General features: G+C 49.8%; 1 protein-coding gene across 1 annotated transcript; it reads left to right on the top strand.

Moving 5' to 3' along the window:
* Window positions 1-2,238: 2,238 nt before the first annotated feature.
* Cc2d1b (coiled-coil and C2 domain containing 1B) lies at window positions 2,239-17,551 on the top strand. The gene is made up of 24 exons (XM_051170962.1): window positions 2,239-2,333; window positions 3,727-3,809; window positions 6,235-6,379; window positions 7,871-7,980; window positions 9,069-9,227; window positions 9,619-9,744; window positions 9,895-10,054; window positions 10,179-10,360; window positions 10,485-10,560; window positions 10,663-10,773; window positions 10,852-10,982; window positions 11,162-11,234; window positions 11,403-11,527; window positions 12,153-12,270; window positions 12,350-12,522; window positions 12,904-13,029; window positions 13,898-13,956; window positions 14,043-14,159; window positions 14,422-14,495; window positions 14,606-14,664; window positions 14,874-14,925; window positions 15,980-16,079; window positions 16,231-16,321; window positions 17,248-17,551. The coding sequence occupies exons 2-24, from the start codon at window positions 3,744-3,746 to the stop codon at window positions 17,374-17,376; spliced, it is 2,562 nt and encodes an 853-aa protein (XP_051026919.1). The 5' UTR covers window positions 2,239-2,333; window positions 3,727-3,743; the 3' UTR covers window positions 17,377-17,551.
* The last annotated feature ends 227 nt before the right edge of the window (window positions 17,552-17,778 follow it).

Consider the following 17,778-nt stretch of genomic DNA (forward strand, 5'->3'; position numbering starts at 1 on the left):
CACACACACACTGCACCTGCGGGCATCATACATAGGTACAACAGACACTCACACTGCGCACCTGTAGACACCATACATAGATACAACAGACACACACACTGTGCACCTGTAGACACCATACATAGATACAACAGACACTCACACACACGCTGCACACCTGTAGGCACCATACATAGATACAACAGACACACACACTGCACACCTGTAGGCACCATACATAGATACAACGGACACATACCCTGCACACCTGCAGGCACCATACATAGATACGACACACACACACACTTGCACCTGCAGGCACCATACCTAGATACAACAGACACACACACATGCACTGCGCACCTGCAGGCACCATACATAGAGACAAGAGACAGACACACACACACTGCGCACCTGCAGGCACCATACCTAGATACAACAGACACACATACACTGCGCACCTGCGGGCACCATCCATAGATACAACAGACAGACACTCACACACACAACTACAAATCTACTTTTCTATCACCTGAACAGGACAATAGTCCCAGGAAAACTATGCATAGAGATAAAAGGGAAAAAGGATAAAGTTTATCTTTAAACGTAAATTGTCACAAAGGCAACTCTGTGCTATTATCCACTTACATTCGGTGAGTTTTCTCCTGCACTTGTCTCTCTGGCCATTACCCACCCTTACCCCTCCTTGCTCTGTTATACACTATCTTCTATCTTTATACTCGGTGTCTCATTTAACGTAATTACATGGAAAATACAAGGTCTGGGGGCCTGTGGTGGGCCAGAGTAAAGTTCCTGCAAGAGGACAGACACTGAAAAAGAACTGCAGTGGAATGGGAGATGTAGTCAGTGGCCACATCTTGTTTTCAAACTTACAGGCACTACTAGAGCTGGGGGGTAGCTGAATCGGTAGAATGCTTCTAGCACGAGCAAATCTCTGGGTTCCATCCCTAGCACCTCACAAGTCCTATAGGTACAATGCCTGCACTGGGGAGATGCAGACAGGACTATCCCAAGTTCCATGTCATCCTTAACTACAAACCAAACTCAAGACCAGGTTGGACTACACAAGACTATTTAAAAACAAACAAACCAGCCTGGCTGTGGTGGTGCACGCCTTTAATCCCAGCACTCGGGAGGCAGAGGCAGGTGGATCGCTGTGAGTTCGAGGCCAGCCTGGTCTACAAAGTGAGTCCAAGACAGCCAAGGCTACAACAGAGAAACCCTGTCTCGAAAAACCAAACCAAACAAACAAAACCTCTAAACTTGTAGGAATGAATGTCTACTGTATATTGAGTGTGTGTGTGTGTGTGTGTGTGTGTGTGTGTGTGTGTGTGTGTGTGTGTGTGTTGATGTGACTGAGTGCAGGCAGGCCTGCATCAGTGTGTAGGATCACAGGACCTTTGGGAGTTGCCTTATTGAGGTGGCCTATTTGCAATTTATTTATTTACCAGGCTTGCGGCAAACTGAAAAGATCCGACTGCCTCTGCCTCCCCAGCGCTGAGAATAACGCGTTCGCCACCACGCGGGCTGCAGAATAATTGTTCTTTCAACCAGGTCTGAAGCCTGAAGTCCCTCCGGGAAGTGAGACTGTGCCAGTGGTGTGGGGGCTCTTGGGCGTTAGCCCATCTGCAGGTCAGTTCCATCAGTCCCGATCTAAGAGAGCTCCTTATGAGGTGGAGGCGGCCCTTTAGCTTGCAGCGACCCTCCTGCTTCCGTTTACTGAGGGCTTTGATTCCCATAATCTGAAGTTTCGTCCCGTCCCGTCCGTCCCCGCCCGCCCCGCCCCCGCCTTCCTCTGACTGGAGAGGAGCGCCATTTCCCAGAGACTCGGTTTTCAGCACCTAGGACGCACAGGGTGGGCTGCGAGGAAGCCCCATCCTCCAGAACCCAACCTAGGGACGCCGCCAGGCACTGAGGGGGGCGTGAGCCAGCCTCGGAGCGCGCGAAGAGACCGAGGAAGGAGGCCTGCCGGAAAAACTGCCCCAAGAAGGAGAGCCTACCCTGTGTGAAGAACGCGGGAGGGACGCCAAGCCTCACAGGGCTCCTGTCAGCCAGTCTCGCGTTACCTGCTCGCGGCGATGCCTGCGCACAGCCGGCCCCACCCTTAGCGTCACCTGTGGGCGCGCCCCGGCCGCTCCCCGCGCGCATGCGCACTGCGAGGCGCTGGCTGTGGTGTCACGTGCCCGGGGCGAGCCACCGCCTCCTGGGCGGGTGCTTCCTGTGGCTGTCTCCGCCGCCGCCGCCGCTGCCGCCGCCGCCCGGGGGGTGGGCCGCGGGGAGCCAGGCGGGTCCCGGCTGCAGAAGGCCCTGTTTTGGTTCGGATCGGCCGCGAGGTATGCCACGTGCCCGCCTCCTGGTGTGTGGAGTCTGGGGGGCGGCTGGGGAGACGCAGGCAGCTTGGGTCGGGCCTGCCAGCGGGAGGACGCGCGGGTGTGGGGAGCCCGGCGTCGCCCCTCGACTCGGACGTGCCTCTCCTGAGCCCCCGACCGGCGTCCGACCCCGGGACGGCTGCAGAGCTCTTTCACTCCCGCACCCCGCCCCGACTAGATGTCTCGCTGTCCACCAGGGTCGAAATCTGACACTAGGAGTGGCGAGCCTGTAGCCACGAACACCAGGAAACCTCGCAGCCCTGTTGATTCCAGCTCCAAATCCCCACGCCACCCCATGCTCCTTCATAGATTTGCAAGATACTTAGGGCCGAGGTTTCCGGCCCGATGTCATCTCCCTCTTCCCTGTGCACCCTCTGCAGCCCCCGATGCTTCCTACTGCTGTCAGGATAACGCCCAAATACCTTTAAAGTCTTAAAGGTGTTTCTCTTGGGCCCTGGTTCGGGTCTCCATTTCCAGTCTCACGGTTTGGTTATGCCTCGGTGATACCAGGCCTTTCTTTTCCTTGTGTAGACCAAGCCATTTCTCACCTCAGAACTGGTATCAGTTTGTTTGATTTGCTTGGAATTCTGCTGGCCGCCCCCTCCCCCGTGTCCCCCCTCCCCCCCACCCTCCCGTGTCCAAACTTCATGACTCAGCACAGGCATCATCCTTTCTCAGATGCCTTTTTCTATGTCCTGGACAAGGGGCCACTCTGCCAGCCATGCCCCTGCAGCTGCCCTGTGGAAGTTGTCTACCCCATGCGTCTGTTCCCGTGAATCCTGAGGTGGGAGCAGATGAGTTACCTCCAGTGCTGGGCAGGTTGTGCTACAGTACCGAGTTGATCACTGGTGACATCTTTCAGAGGATCTGAATGCTGAGTCGGGTCCAGAATGTCCAAAGATACTGATGATGAAAGCAGTCTGTGTCTGTGCTGTCTAGTGGTACCCATTAGCCATGTACAGCTACTGAATACTTGAAATTTGTCTGGTAGGAACTGAATTTTTAATTTGGACATAAATATACATGTGGAAAATAAATAAATAAATATACATGTGATTTCCAGGACAGACAGCACTACTTTTAAAAGCCTTTCCAAACCCTGGTACCACTTTGGACCTAGCATGAATCTGCCTTCCGTGGTCATTATTCGGTTCAGTAACTGTTGTGTACACACTCCCCATATCCTCTCGACAGCGATCCCCAGCGTTCCAAACACTGCTGCTCCTTGCTTCTGTGCTTCAGTTACGAAATGGCATTTTCCCCAGTAGGAATTCACTCCTTAACTACTGGTACCCCTGTTGGGGCCATGTCTCATCATCTTCTCCAGTCTGAGCCTCTTCAACTTTACAACTGATAGGTATCTAGCCTGCCAAGATGCCAGGGCCCAAACCTCGGAAAGGCCCTAAGACCAGTGGCCAGGGTGCTGCAACTGCCAAGCAGGTATGGACATGGCCTCCTTCACCCCTGGGTCACTGCGGGGTGGGGATCTCCAGACACTTATGGCAAATTGAGTCACCTGTGTGATTTTCTTGTTAGTCCGTAGAAGATAAGCAGTGCTGCTAGGTGGCGAAGCCCTTAGAGTTCTGTGATTAGAGCCTGACCTCTCTTGGGTTTCAACTCCACCATCCTGCTGTGGCCATACCACACAAACAACATAAGTATTCGGGTTTAGATTGTTCTGAGACCCAAGTGTTTTCATAGGTTTCTTATTTAGGGTGACAACTTTGCTGGCTAGTTCTAGGATGCCCAGGACTTAGGGTTGTAGCGAGTGGCAGCCAGTTGTTGCCCATGGACAAAGGGACAGACTCTAGTGAGGGAGTGTGAGGAAGGTATGCCTTCCATGTTTTCTCTTTTTACTTCTGGGTCTTGGTCTATTTCTATTGTTTTGGAAGTAGGCAGGCTGGGATTGGTGGCCCACATCCAAAAACTGTACTCTGGAGGCAGAAGTAGGAAGGAAGACCACGAGTTCAAGGCCAGTGTGGGCTATAGAGCAAGCAGATTTCAGGTCAGCCTGGACTGCAGAGCAAGCAAGGTCCAAACAACAACATATTGTGGCTAAAGAAATGGCTCAGTGGTTAAAAGTGTTTGTTGCTTTTTCAGAAGAATGGGATTGAGTTCTGTACACCCAGTTAGTGGCTTACAACCTTGTGTAATTTCAGTTCTAGGGGATCTGACACCCTCTTTTGGCCTCCAGAGGCCCTGTAGGCACATGTGCACATACATACACAAATACCGGACAAAACAGTCATATACATAAAAACAAAACAAACCAGAACAAAACAATCAGGTAAGGGATGGGTTAGGGTAAAGGGCATAGATGTCATCAGAACCTTATTTAAAATGATCTAGTTTGTCATTCTGGACATTGCATCTATTACTGAACAGTGGGGTAAACTAGTACCCATGATGCCCAGAAAATTCAAAATGATGGGCATAGAAAACAAGGTAGAAAGAGGGGAAGATGGGCTGGTGTTTAATAGGTGCAGAGTCAGTTTTGCACACGAATTCCGTGAGTGCATAGATGGTTGCATAACAGAGGGAATATATAATGTCAGGTTCACGCTTGAAAATAGGTAAGATGGCAGATTTCATGCTATGTGTTTTCTACCATTAAAAATAAATGTGGGGCACATACATGTAATCCCAGCATTTAGGAGTCTGAATTAGGAAGATTGTGAGTTCAAGCCAACCTAGGTTAACAATGAAAGCGTGTCTCAAATTACTTTCTTCTACTGCATACCCTCTCCCCCCGAAAAAGATGAGGGGTGTGTGTGTGTGTGTTAGGATCTCTTGAGATGATGAGAATTAACAAATATAATCATGACTAATGCTAAGTGTCACGCCTAGCAGCTGTTGCTGTTATTGTTAGCTAAAACAGTGGCACTGTAGTCTTACAAGTTTCTCTAAAACATTGTTCATATTTTAGATCTGTTCCTTTATGTGCAGGTTGAGCCTCAGTGTGAGTAGGGATGGAACTCAGGGCCTTGAGTATGCTAGGCAAGTGCTCTTCTGCTGAGCTGTAGGCCCAGTCCTGTTTTTGCTTTTTATTTTGTCATAAATTCTCACGTTGCCTAGACTGGCCTTGAACCTGTAGTCTTTCTGCCTTGTCTCCTCCAGTGGTGGGATCATAACCACGCACCACTATACATAATTTCATCATGAGATTTTTTTTTTTTTTTTTTTTTTAAAGACTGGGCTCATGCATAGCCCAGGTTATCCTTGAACCCCTAATCATCCTACCTTCATCTCCCATGTGCTGGAATTGCATGCACGTACCACAATACCAGACTTCATTATGTGATTTTTTTTTTTTTTTAAATTTGTGAGGTGGTCTCAGTTTCTAGCTTGGCATTCACTATGTCAACCAAATTGGCCTTAAACTTGGGTTGGTTCTCCTGTCTTAACCTCTCAAGTTATGGTTCCTTATGTAATTTTTAGAAAATGATTATTTAGTTGTTTGTCTGTGTGAATGTATGCCACAAGTATGCTTGCCCATTGGCCAGAAGAGAGCATCAGATTCCCTGGAGCTGGAGTCCACAGGCAATTGTGAAACCCCTGATGGGGTGCTAGGACCTGAAGAGAGGAGGAAGCACTGTAGTTAATGCTGAACCACCTCACAGACTCCTAGAACGTGATTCTAGAGCAGCGTCCTCTCAGGGCTGGAGAGATGGGTCTTTTGTTAAGAGCACTTGGATGTGGTTCTCAGCACCCACATGGTAGCTTTAAAAAACAATCCATAACGTCAGTTTCAGGGGATCTGCCCTCTCACCTCCAAGGGCCACAGGCACATGTGCATGCATGACAAACCATTCTTACACATAAAATAATAAAATCTCTTTTTAAAAAATTCTTCCTCTGTTCTTAGCTGGGGCTTTTTGTGGAGTTCAACCCTGAGGACATGCTCCTGGGGGTGGATGAGACTGAAGATGATGGAGACCTGGAGGCTGAGCTATTGGCTCTCACCGGGGAAGCAGGGACGACAAGCAGGAAGCCAGCACCCAAGGGGCAGGGTGAGTTTTCACTACTGGGCTGGTGCAGGCCCATGGGGAAGAGGTTCCTTGCCTTACAGCCTAGAGAAGACAGTCAGCCAGCTCCCCGAGTTCTTTTGATAATTATATCCCTTCTGTAGTTCAGCCGCAAAGAGGTCAGTTACATACCTGTATTTGGAGTTTTTTCCTCCTTTGAGGAAAACTCTGATTCTTGTTTTGTTTTGTTTTTCAAGTCAAACAAAATAAGTAGCCTTGGCTGTCCTGATTCTGTTGTAGACCAGGCTGTCCTCGAACTCACAGCGATCTACCTTCCTCTGCCGGGTGCTAGGATTAAAGGCATGCGCCCCCCCACACCCGGCCCAGTTCTGATTCTTAACCTAACTCAGATCACCAGCCTTAGTCCTACATAGGTAGGGCCTCATATTACACGGTAGGGGCCCAATTTAGCACTGACAGAATTGCGTACACAGTAAATAGAAATGGTGTCAAATGAGTAAGTGCCGTCTCCTTGATAGCCGGGAAGAGGATAGAGATTGAGAAATCAGAATAAGGAGTGCGACAGTTCCTCTTAGCAGGAGCCCTAGGTGTCGCTGAGCTGAAACAGAGACAGGAGTGGGAAGGGGCTGACTACTCTCATCCTGCTTTGAGGTTAGATAAGCCTGGGTTTAAATATGGCCACTTACTAAGATTGTGAATTTGGGGGCTGGATAGATGGTTCAGAGGTTAAGAGCATTGGCTGCTCTACCAAAGGTCCTGAGTTCAATTCCCAGCAACTACATGGTGGCTCACGACCATGTATAATGAGATCTGGTGTCCTCTTTTGGCATGCAGGTGTACATGCAGGCAGTATATTGTATACATAAAAAAAGAAAAAAGACTAGAGTTTAGATGGCAACACCCATATATCAAGCCAGGAGGCCCACTCATGCCTCTGTACATGTAGGCAAAACACTGCATACCTAAATAAATGAATCTTTAAAAAAAAAAGATTGTGAATTTTGGGAAATGTATGTTGGTGTGTCTTGGTTTATTCAGTATAGAAAATGGAGATAATGTTATCCATCTTATACAATTGTGATACCTGAGTAGATGTTAGAACCATTCACAAGTGTGAAAGGCATAGTGGGGGCAGTGCATAGGCACATTTACCTACAGGCAGAAATGCAGCAGCTGGGCGTGGTGGTGCACGCCTTTAATCCCAGGACTCGGGAGGCAGAGGCAGGCGGATCGCTGTGAGTTCGAGGCCAGCCTGGTCTCCAAAGCGAGTCCAGGGCAGCCAAGGCTACACAGAGAGACCCTGTCTTTAAAAAAAAAAAAAAAAAAAAGAAATGCAGGAAAAGGACGCACAGCAAGGGTCTGTTGAGCAGGGTCACGAAGGGAAAGTGCTTGCTTTGGAAGGGAAGGGGAATGTCTGCCTAGGGTAGTCACCAATATAATGAGTTAAAGATCCTCCTTTCATTGTCCAGAACCTCACTTAAGTGGCCATGACCATCTGTGTCTCTCTTTCCTCAGCTCCCCTGCCCATGGCCCACATTGAGAAGTTGGCAGCAGACTGTATGCGAGATGTGGAGGAGGAGGAAGGAGAGGAGGACGAAGCGCTGGAGGAGGATCCAGACCTGTTGGTGTGTTTGCCAGGCTGGTGTCCAAGGACCAAGCTCTGGTCTGGTGGAGGAGAGAGCTATTAAGGGGAACTAGGTTTTATCCCTCCTTGTCCAACTGAGTGAGCGCCCTTCCCTGGCCTGTCCTCGTTCGTGTCTTTACAGTGAGAGATTTGTCTCTTTTGACTTCTGGTCTGATCTCTGCAGTTTGGAACTCTCAGATCTGAAGTACTGTATTTTCCAGCATATAAGATGACTTTTTAACCCTGAAAAATCCGTGCCAAAGTCAGGGGGTCGCCTTATAAGCCGAAGCTGGGTACTTACCTACAGCTTGCTTCCCTTTACTTCATATGTCTGGCACATATAGTGGGGGGTGCCTCGGCTGATTCCCCGTTCTGTGCGGGGTGGGGGGGTATGAAGCAGGGAGGAGCAAGCTGCACACATCTTCCTGTACCTCGAGGAGGAGAATGTGCACACGGATTGGCTCTCCACCAGAGCCCGCCCATTCGACTTGAAGGGCTGCGCCTTCTCAGGTTGAGTGTGGAGTGCACCTTAAGGGACAGTGTAGGCTGGCACTGGCTGTCTGCTGGCTTTTAATAGAACTCCTGGCTGGCTGTCCCCTGCCTGCAAATAGACATATGCCAGAGCCTGCTGCACAAGGTATGTGTTAGAAGAGGGGTAGTCTTATACTGTTAGTATATTTTAACTGGAAAAGTTGGGGTTTGTCTTATACACCCAGTCATTTTATATGCTGGAAAATACGGGATTCACTTATTTATTTTTAAGGTTTTCCTTGGTTAGATTAAAGAACTGTTAGTAACAAGGACTAAGCTTAGGATTTGACATGAGAAGTGCTGGGGGCGGGTGCTTTAACTTTTTTTTCCCATTCATGGTGTGGCCATGAGGCACATCGTTTTTTTTTTTTTTTTTTTTTTTTTTTTTTTTTTTGGTTTTTTGAGATAGGGTTTCTGTGTGTAGCTTTGGCTGTCCTGGACCAGGCTGGCTTCAAACTCACAGTTATCCACCTGCCTCTGCCTCCTGAGTGCTGGGATTACAGGTGTGCACCAACACTGCCTGGCTGCGTCCAAAGTTCTTGGACTGTGTTTCCCCAGACAGAGCTGCAGGAGGTTCTGGGTGTGGATGAAGACATTGGGTTGCTGGATGGCAGTGAGGCAACAAGCCCAGACTTGTCAGAGGAGAAGGCATGGGACAATGTTGAACAACCTGTGGTGCAGACAGCCTTCCAGCAGGCTTCGCCTGCAGCCGCTCAGGTAGGCTTTGCAGGGCTTTAATGTTCCTTTGCTGCTTCTGTGTATCCCATGTATAGCATGCATGTAGCATGGCTTTTACAGCAGCGTTGCCAAACAACTCTAGCATAGAAAGCAAGCATGAGAAACTTCATAGCTGGCTGACTTCAAAGGCCTTCCTGTTCCAGGCTACTCTTAGACACCATCTCCTGGCCTCTACTGATTTTGGGGACCTCTTTGCCTGACATAATGTCTGGCCTCTTACGGGTCTTTGCCTCATACTCTGGGGGCTTAGATATTTCTTTCTCCTGGAGTCCCAGAGATCCATCTTCTGGGGTAGCTTCCTCACAGGGAGAGAATGGCAAGGGCCTAGCTGGCTGTGGAGTGGCCCAGCCCTGAGCTGAAGTATCTGCAGGCTGGAGGGCCTCGGGGGCTGCAGGCTTTGTTGGAGGAACGGATCCATAACTACCGGGAGGCTGCAGCCAGTGCCAAGGAGGCCGGGGAAGCTGCCAAAGCACGGCGCTGTGAGCGAGGTCTGAAGGTGAGTTAGGCTGCCTGTGAGGCAGACTTGGAGAACAGGGCTGTGGGTCAGGTGCCAGGAAATGGAAGGCCACACAAGGGCATGGTGGGTTGCTGGCCCATCTTCAAGCAAGGTGGCTTCCTGGGCTACTAGTCTAATTATTTCCCTTAGACTCTGGAGTCCCAGCTTGCCACTGTGAGGAAAGGCGGGAAGATCAGTGAGGATGAGATTCCACCTCCTGTGGCCTTGGGCAAAAGGCCCCCACCCCACCAGGAAATAGCCAACAGGAACTCTGAGAGAGACTCTCAAGCTCCCTGTCCCATGGAGTCAGGTATCTGAAGACATCCTATTCTGGTTCCCATAGCCCACCTGCTCCACCTGCCTCCCTGTCATTGTACCTCAGGCATCCTCCTTGGATCCCAGCTGAGTTCTCTGGGGCCTTGTGTTTTGTGTAGGCAGTCTTTCCCAACCTGAGGCCAACATCTCTGGCAGCTCTGCTGTTGCTCCCTTGCCTGATTCAGACCCAGACCCACACACCATGCTGTTAGCCCGTCAGAGAGACTACAAAGTAGCTGCTCTCAATGCCAAGCGGGCTGGAGATCTAGACCGTGCCCGGGAATTCATGAAGATTGGGAAGGTATGGCATCCTGCTTTCATTTAAATGGGAAAGCGGAGGCTCAGAGAGGGAGGCAGCCATGGGTGAGCAGGGCCTGATGGACTCGGGGTTCCTTGGCTTATACTTGTAACTGTTCTTCTTCTAGAGATTTGGTACTGTCCTGGAGGCCCTGGAGAAAGGGCAGCCTGTGGATCTGAGTGCCGTGCCCCCCCCACCTGACGGTCAGTCAGATAATGGGAGTACCTGCTTAGGTGGGGATTAGGGAGGACTGTGAGATACAGGGCTGGCCAGGCATCTGCCTATCCTGCTATTTGGGTCCCCAGATCTGAAGGCCCTCCCACAGGCTTCTAAGGCCCCCACAGCAACCCAAGTCCAGTCCCCAGCAGTGGAACAAGTGCAGCCATTGATGGCCTCTGACCTCCCAGCCATCCCAGGTAGGACTTCATAGTGACAGTGGGAGTGGGGATCGGGAAAGGTGCAAGATGAGCTGACAGTTTCTCTTTACCACCTAGTGGCCCCTGCAGAGCCAAAAACAGTGCTGGATGCTTTACAGCAAAGGCTGAACAGGTACCGTGAGGCAGGCATCCAGGCCCGGGCCAATGGGGATGAGCGCAAGGCCAGGATGCATGATCGCATTGCCAAGGTGAGCCTGCCCCTGCCATGCCCTGGTATTCTGAGTTTTTGTCTGCTTATGGAGCTCTTGCTGCCTCAGGACCCCTTTTCTAGGACTGCAGCCCTTCTCTGCCTTCTCTCTGCCTCTCTGCAATGAGAGCATAGAGCCTCAGACTGCAGTCTGCTAGGAGTCCCTTCCTTCCCATGTAGCAATACCAGGATGCTATCCGAGCTCATCGAGCAGGACAGAAAGTTGACTTTGCTGAGCTACCTGTTCCTCCAGGTGGGTGATGCTTGGCCTATGGACTTTATGAGGTTTCTGAGCAAGAAGGGAGGGAGAAGGAAGCTTTTCACATGTGCCTCCACCTTGTGTGAGTTCCCCATCCCAGATCCAGACAAGACCCACAGTAGCCTCAAGTGTCTGTTCCCTCTGCATTCTGTCTCTTTTCAGGATTTCCTCCCATCCCTGGTCTGGAGCCCAATAAAGGTACCGAGGAGGATTCAATGGCAGCAACTTTGGCAACTGCCCAAAAACTGGCCTCAGAAGATACAGCCCTAGTAGATGAAAATGAGGAGGTTTGGTTCTGGGCCCAGGACTCCAGGGCTCGGGTGGGTGGGGGATGACAAAGGACAGGATACATGACAAGGACTGCCTATGGGGACAGGCAGCAGATAGGAGTAAACCCAGACCCTCCTGTAGTACATTAGCCCCATAAAATAGACATGTTTCCTCTATTTTGTAGAAAAACTTTGCCAAAGTCAGAACTAGAATTCATATCTGGTATTTCTGACCACAGAACTCAAGTTTATTCTTTGTTACTATGATGCTAGAGTTTGGTGAGTTAGGCTAGAAAGCTTTGGGTTTGTTTTTGTTTTTTATTTTTGTTTTTGAAAACAGGATTTCTTTATGCAGCCTTGTCTCTCCTGAATTCACTTTGTAGACCAGGCTGGCCTTGAACTCACAGGAATCCGCCTGCCTCTGCCTCTGCCTCCCTGAGAGCTGGGGTTACAAGTGTGCGCCACCATGCCCAGCTGGCTAGACAGTTTTTGAGGTTTCTTTCAGTTAGAGGGCTCTGGAGGTGAAGCCACTCCACCAGGGTCACACAGGGAAAGGGTACAGCACTAAGGACATAAACCAAGTTTAGGCCAGGGTGGGGAACGTTAACTATTTGAGAGCCTTCTAACTGGGTGCCACCTGCAGAGTGATACCGCAGCACAAGCCCCATTGGCCAAGAAGCCAGCACAGCCTCTGGTCGCTTCATCCCGTCTTCTGATTGACCCCAAGACCTCAAGTTCTAAGGAGTCACTGAGTCCATCTGGTAATTGGGGACAAGTAAGGCAGAGGAGTGGAGCTCCAGTGAGATAGGCGTGGCCCCAACCATTGGCCTCTCCTTTTAGCTCGGGAGCAGCTAGCACTGCTGGAGGCTCGGAAACTGCAATACCAACGAGCAGCCTTGCAAGCCAAGCGCAGACAGGATCTGGAACAAGCCAAATCTCATTTACGAGTGGCTAAAAGTCTTGAGGCTCAGATCATCCAGGTCCGAGCAGGTCAACCCCTTGACCTCTCCAAGGTGAGTCTCAAGCTGCCTCAAGCACAGAGGTGGGGGCTGATTGGTGGGCATGAACTGGAATAGCTTCTAGGTGGAGGTGGGCCTTGTATAGAATGGTGACAGCAAGGACCCTCTCACTTTCCTCCCTCTTGGAGCCCGGAGCTGGACCATTAGGGAGATAGAGGGGGAAGGGGATGTGGGTCACCTATGGTCACAAGAAACATAGCAGGGCCAGACTAGTAGAAGCTGTGCTGTAGCAGCCAGGAATAGAATGGGAGGCAGGAAGTGTCACTGGAGGTTAGTGGCAGTTTTTAAAAGTATAGTATGGATTCCTGTGTTTGCTGGGCTCAGCAGAGGTGTACTCTGACTCTTGGGGCCCGAGGGGCCTTATGATCTGGGCAGGTGCCTTCACCCTTGACGGATGAGGAGGGTGACTTCATCCTTATTCACCATGAGGACCTTCGACTCTCCCAGAAGGCTGAGGAAGTGTATGCCCAGCTACAGAAAATGCTCCTGGAGCAGCACGAGGTCAGTAGCCTGTGTGTTGCTGCCTTCTCTGTGTCCTGGATTCAGAGTATAGCTCTTCTCACTGGCCTAAGGTATGACCCTGGACAGCTATCTGCTCACTTGCAAAATGGTGCTACCCTTTCTACAAATGTTTTCCTTACATGAGTATGTGTGTATATCACCTGTGTATCTCGTGCCCATGGAGGTCACCGTGTGGGTGCTGGGAACTAATCACAGGTCCTCTGCAAGAGCATCAAGTGCTCTTAACCAGTGGGCCATCTCTCCAGTCCCCTATTTTCATGTGGTAATAAGACTCAGAGTGAAGGAGAATGAATTTTGTGGGAGGGAATTGACTGATGTGCTCCCTTTCTGAGAAGATAGTCTTCTAAGGTATATGCTTGAATTTGTTTCTCGGTGGTGTTGATCTTTAAGACAGGGTCTTGCTGTTCTAGAACTCACTGTGGACCTCAGGCTGACTTCAAACTCAAAATCCTTCTGTCTTAGTTTCCCAAGTGCTAGAGATAGTGTCTCTCCATTTCCAGATGAATGAAGTTTTAAAGGAAGGAGTTTGTTAAATGACGTTTTTGGAAATGGGTATCCTTAAAGGAAGCAGCAAAGTGTAGGCAGAGCCAGGTGAAGGGGGTGGGTGATACATACCTGCAATATCATGGCTTGGGAGGGTGAAGCAGGAGAGTTCCCATGAGTTCCAGTTTAGCCTGGGCCATGCAGCTGAGACTGACAAACACACATACGCAGGAAAGTGTGTTGGCCTTAGGAGGAGAGGTGAGGCTAAAGAGGACTGTTTGGAGCTTTGAGAGGTCAGGCCTTGAATGCTGGCCTTGGCAAGCCCTGTTGTGGCTGTGGAGTCACTCTGGGCTCCTGTTTCTAGAAGTGCCTGCTGTTCTCCAAGCAGTTTATGCACCAGGGCAATGTGGCTGAGACTACCCGGTAAGTGTCAGGGCTGTGCTGGGCTTGTTGGGTAGGGATCAGATAACAAATCCTAGCTTGCTGACTTGGTTACCCATCCCTGACAGGTTTGAGAATCTTGCTCAGGACCGAAAGAAACAGCTTGAGATCCTGCAGCTAGCCCAGGCCCAGGGCCTTGACCCTCCCAGCCACCACTTTGAGTTGAAGACATTCCAGACTGTGAGGTGCCAAAGCCTAAGGGAAACTGGTTCTCTGCAGGGATAGGGCAGAAGGTTTGGAGCAGAGCCTGGAGACTCCTCTGCCTTTAGTGAGACTTCCCAGTATCATGGGTATTGGAGAGGGGGAGGTAGATGTGCTGCCTTCAGAGAACAGCTCAGAGCAGCAGGAGTCAGACCGAGGACTGCCATCACTGCTCCACCCTACACTGCTTTGTTGGCCCTCGTTCTGCTACTGTCTTTTACTCTGTACTCTCTTCATTCTCTGTAGAATCTTCTCAGAACTCAACAGCACAGAAATGCATCTGATCATCGTCCGGGGAATGAACCTCCCAGCACCACCAGGTAACCCATGGGCCTCCCTACTGAAGGATGCTCTTGCCCACATATTCTACCTGCTGCCTGGGTACTGGGCTCTGGCGTGCTTTCCAACCCAACCCCCTTCTTCCTCATAGGAGTGACTCCTGATGACTTGGATGCTTTTGTTCGGTTTGAGTTTCATTACCCTAACTCGGTGAGATTCTGATAGAGTTAGGATACTCTGAACCCCACTTCTGCTTAATTTCTTTCCATCTTTGAGAGGTATGGCCATAGGGAGGGGTTGAAGACCCCTGGCCCATTTCCTACAGGGGTTGTTTTCCTTACTGCTTACTCAGCCAAAATGTTGTTCCAGCACAGCTGTTTTTTTGAGCCATCTTAACTTCTCTCATCTCTCTGCTATAGGATCAGGCTCAAAAGAGCAAAACAGCCGTGGTAAAGAATACAAACTCTCCAGGTGAGCGACACATAAGACCTATTTCTGCTCTTCCTTTGTGGAAAGCTCAGTTTCCAGTGTTTAAAATTTACTGTCTCACTTGGATCACCCAACTCAAAATTAAAGGCAGGTTATTATTAATAGGTCTTTTACATAGTTGTGAAAACTGAGGCCTAGGGCTAGAGAGGGCTCAGTGGTTAAGAGTATCCTGCTTTTGGTTCCCAGCACCCACATCAGTGCATATATATCCGCCTGAAACCCCGGCTCCAGGATTCCATTCCTCTGGCTCTTGTGGCCACCTCCACACACATGTGCATATGTACACAGAACTAAAAGTAATAAAGGTCTGTAAATTTTTTGACACAGGATCTGAGTATGTAGCTTATAGCCCTGCCTGGCCTGGAACTCAACAGAGATCTACCTACTTCTGTTTCTTGAGTGCTAGGATTAAAGATTTGTGCCACCACATCTGAAAAACGAGAAGGAAAGAAAATCTTAAGGAAAAGCAATACAAAACCTGAGGCCTGAGATTAGTTGAGTAAAGGAATTTGTGGGTTGCAGCAAGGAAGTCTGGGTGTGTTGTAATCCCAGCATTTAGGAGGTACACATAGGGGATCACAGCAAGGTTACTGCCAGTGTGGTCAATATTTGAGTTCCAGGCCAGCCAGGGCTACATAGTAAGACTAGTGAGACCCTGTCTGTCTGTCTGTCTGTCTGTGTCTGTGTCTGTGTGTCTGTGTGTCTGTGTGTGTGTGTGTGTGTGTGTGTGTGTGTGTGTCCCCGTCCGTCCCGGGCTACATAGTGAGACTAGTGAGACCCTGTCTTAAATGGGTGTAGTATGTGTGTGTGTAGCCAGGAATTCCCACTCCAGATTCCAAGTCCTTTTCAATATATAATTTGTGTCTCAAGGCACCAAACTATTTACAAGGCCAGAACCCACATGCTCTCTGTCTCTCTCTGATGATGCCAGCCTGAAATGTGGGCAGTGAGCTCCACAGAGAAAGCCTGCTCTGGGCTTCCATTTCCACTTCTCCAAGAATTCCAACCCTTTCCCTGCCTTCTCCCCTCTTTGCAGAATTTGAACAAGTTTTCAAGCTAAATATCAATCGAAATCACCGGGGCTTTAGGAGGGTGATCCAGAGCAAAGGAATCAAATTTGAGATCTTCCACAAAGGGTAAGGGTACCATCACTTCCACTGGCAAGGTGAGAGGGGAGCAACAGCAGATCTGTTCCTGCAGTTCTCCATCCACTGTTTGCTTGCCTTGAATTCAGCCAGTTCATCCTGTCCCCTGCCCAGTCTAATCTGCTGCTGCTTGTCTTCCCAGATCCTTCTTTAGAAGTGACAAACTGGTTGGCACAGCACACCTGAAACTGGAAAGGCTGGAGAAAGAGTGCGAGATCAGAGAGATCATGGAGGTAGGGCTCAGGATGAGCTGATATTCTTGGAACTCTACTGAGGGAATCTATGCACGTTTAAAGTTATCTGTTAATGTGCCTTGGAGTGGGTGGTGTCCTCATGTCATAGATGGAAGTAGTAGAACGTCTGAGCAGTTTCAAAGTCAGCCAGGTGGGAAGTAGGAGTGACAGCTGGGAGAAGACCCTTGAGGATTCTGGGCAATGCTCAGCATGGTATATATTCCTGTTGTAGGCTGTGTTGTGCTTGGGTCAGTAGACATACAGCAGCTCCAAACAGGAAATGAATATAGTATTTCTTGATCAGTGACGTATGCAAATTGTGACTGAAAATTGGGCAGGTAGCTCCTTAAGTTTCTGTGACCTCACAGGGTTATACAAGCTGAAGAGCTGTAACCTGCCTCTGACAAGTGGGGAACAGGTCAGAGAAGAGACTTACTAGTTCATGTAGTTTGTCCTTAGCAGAGCAGGGCCAGACAGACCTTTCTTTACTGATCCTTTTGGAGACTAGAGTTTGTCTCTCCCTGCCTGGAGTCCTAAAGTGGGGCCTATTCTGAATTGCCTTGAGGGTGGTTGAAATCTTAGACTTATTTCCTTATCTGCCTCGGTTGTACTTGTGAGTGCTACCCGTCCATCCATTTCTGTGGCAGTGTGTGAGGGGGTGGGCTCTGGGCTTCAGGCTGCCCCTTGAAGCCAGTGTTAATGTTAGGAGCTATGAAGATGGAGGGAAAAACAGAATAGAGCTGTGGGCTTCTCGCTTCCAGCCAGAGCAACTAACGTAGCTGGATTTATAAGACATAGCAAGAGTGAGCAGTCCACCACTCCCACACTGCAGGAAGAAGCTGACACCCAGGATATCTTAGCTGCTCCGGGAACCCACCTCCCCCACCTGTCCCCTCAATTACTGTCTATTTCTCCGGTTGTCACAGGTTGTGGATGGAAGGAAGCCCACTGGAGGGAAGCTGGAGGTGAAGGTGCGGCTGCGGGAGCCTTTGAGCAGCCAGGATGTGCAGATGGTTACTGAGAACTGGCTGGTCCTGGAGCCTAGGGGCCTGTGAGGAAGGTGAGCAGCTCTCCCAGTCACCACACTATCTCCCTACTAAAACTTCTTTTTCAGCCATTTCTGAGAAGAAAGCCTTTGATTTTGTCCTCTGAAGGAGGCTAAAGGAAAAACTATTGGAAGCACTTGTGGGTTGTTTCTGAAGTTCCTCAGTAGACTTGGGGCAGGAAGGGGGCTTTCAGAGTTATCTGTCTTCAGAAACCTTTCACAAATCTGATTATTTTCTTTGTGTTTTTGCTTGTGAGGTGGTCAGCACTGTTCCAGCTCACTGAGCTACTTTGCCGGCTGTAAGAGCCGTTGTACGTGAGAGAGATGCTGCTACGCAAGCACCAAAGACCTGTTGACTAACCGTGGCTCGGGCTTCCCTCGTGTGGCCTCTCCTGGGCCTCCATGGAAGCAG

This window comes from Acomys russatus, chromosome 29 (genome assembly GCF_903995435.1).
Source record: "Acomys russatus chromosome 29, mAcoRus1.1, whole genome shotgun sequence".
NCBI lineage: Eukaryota > Metazoa > Chordata > Mammalia > Rodentia > Muridae > Acomys > Acomys russatus.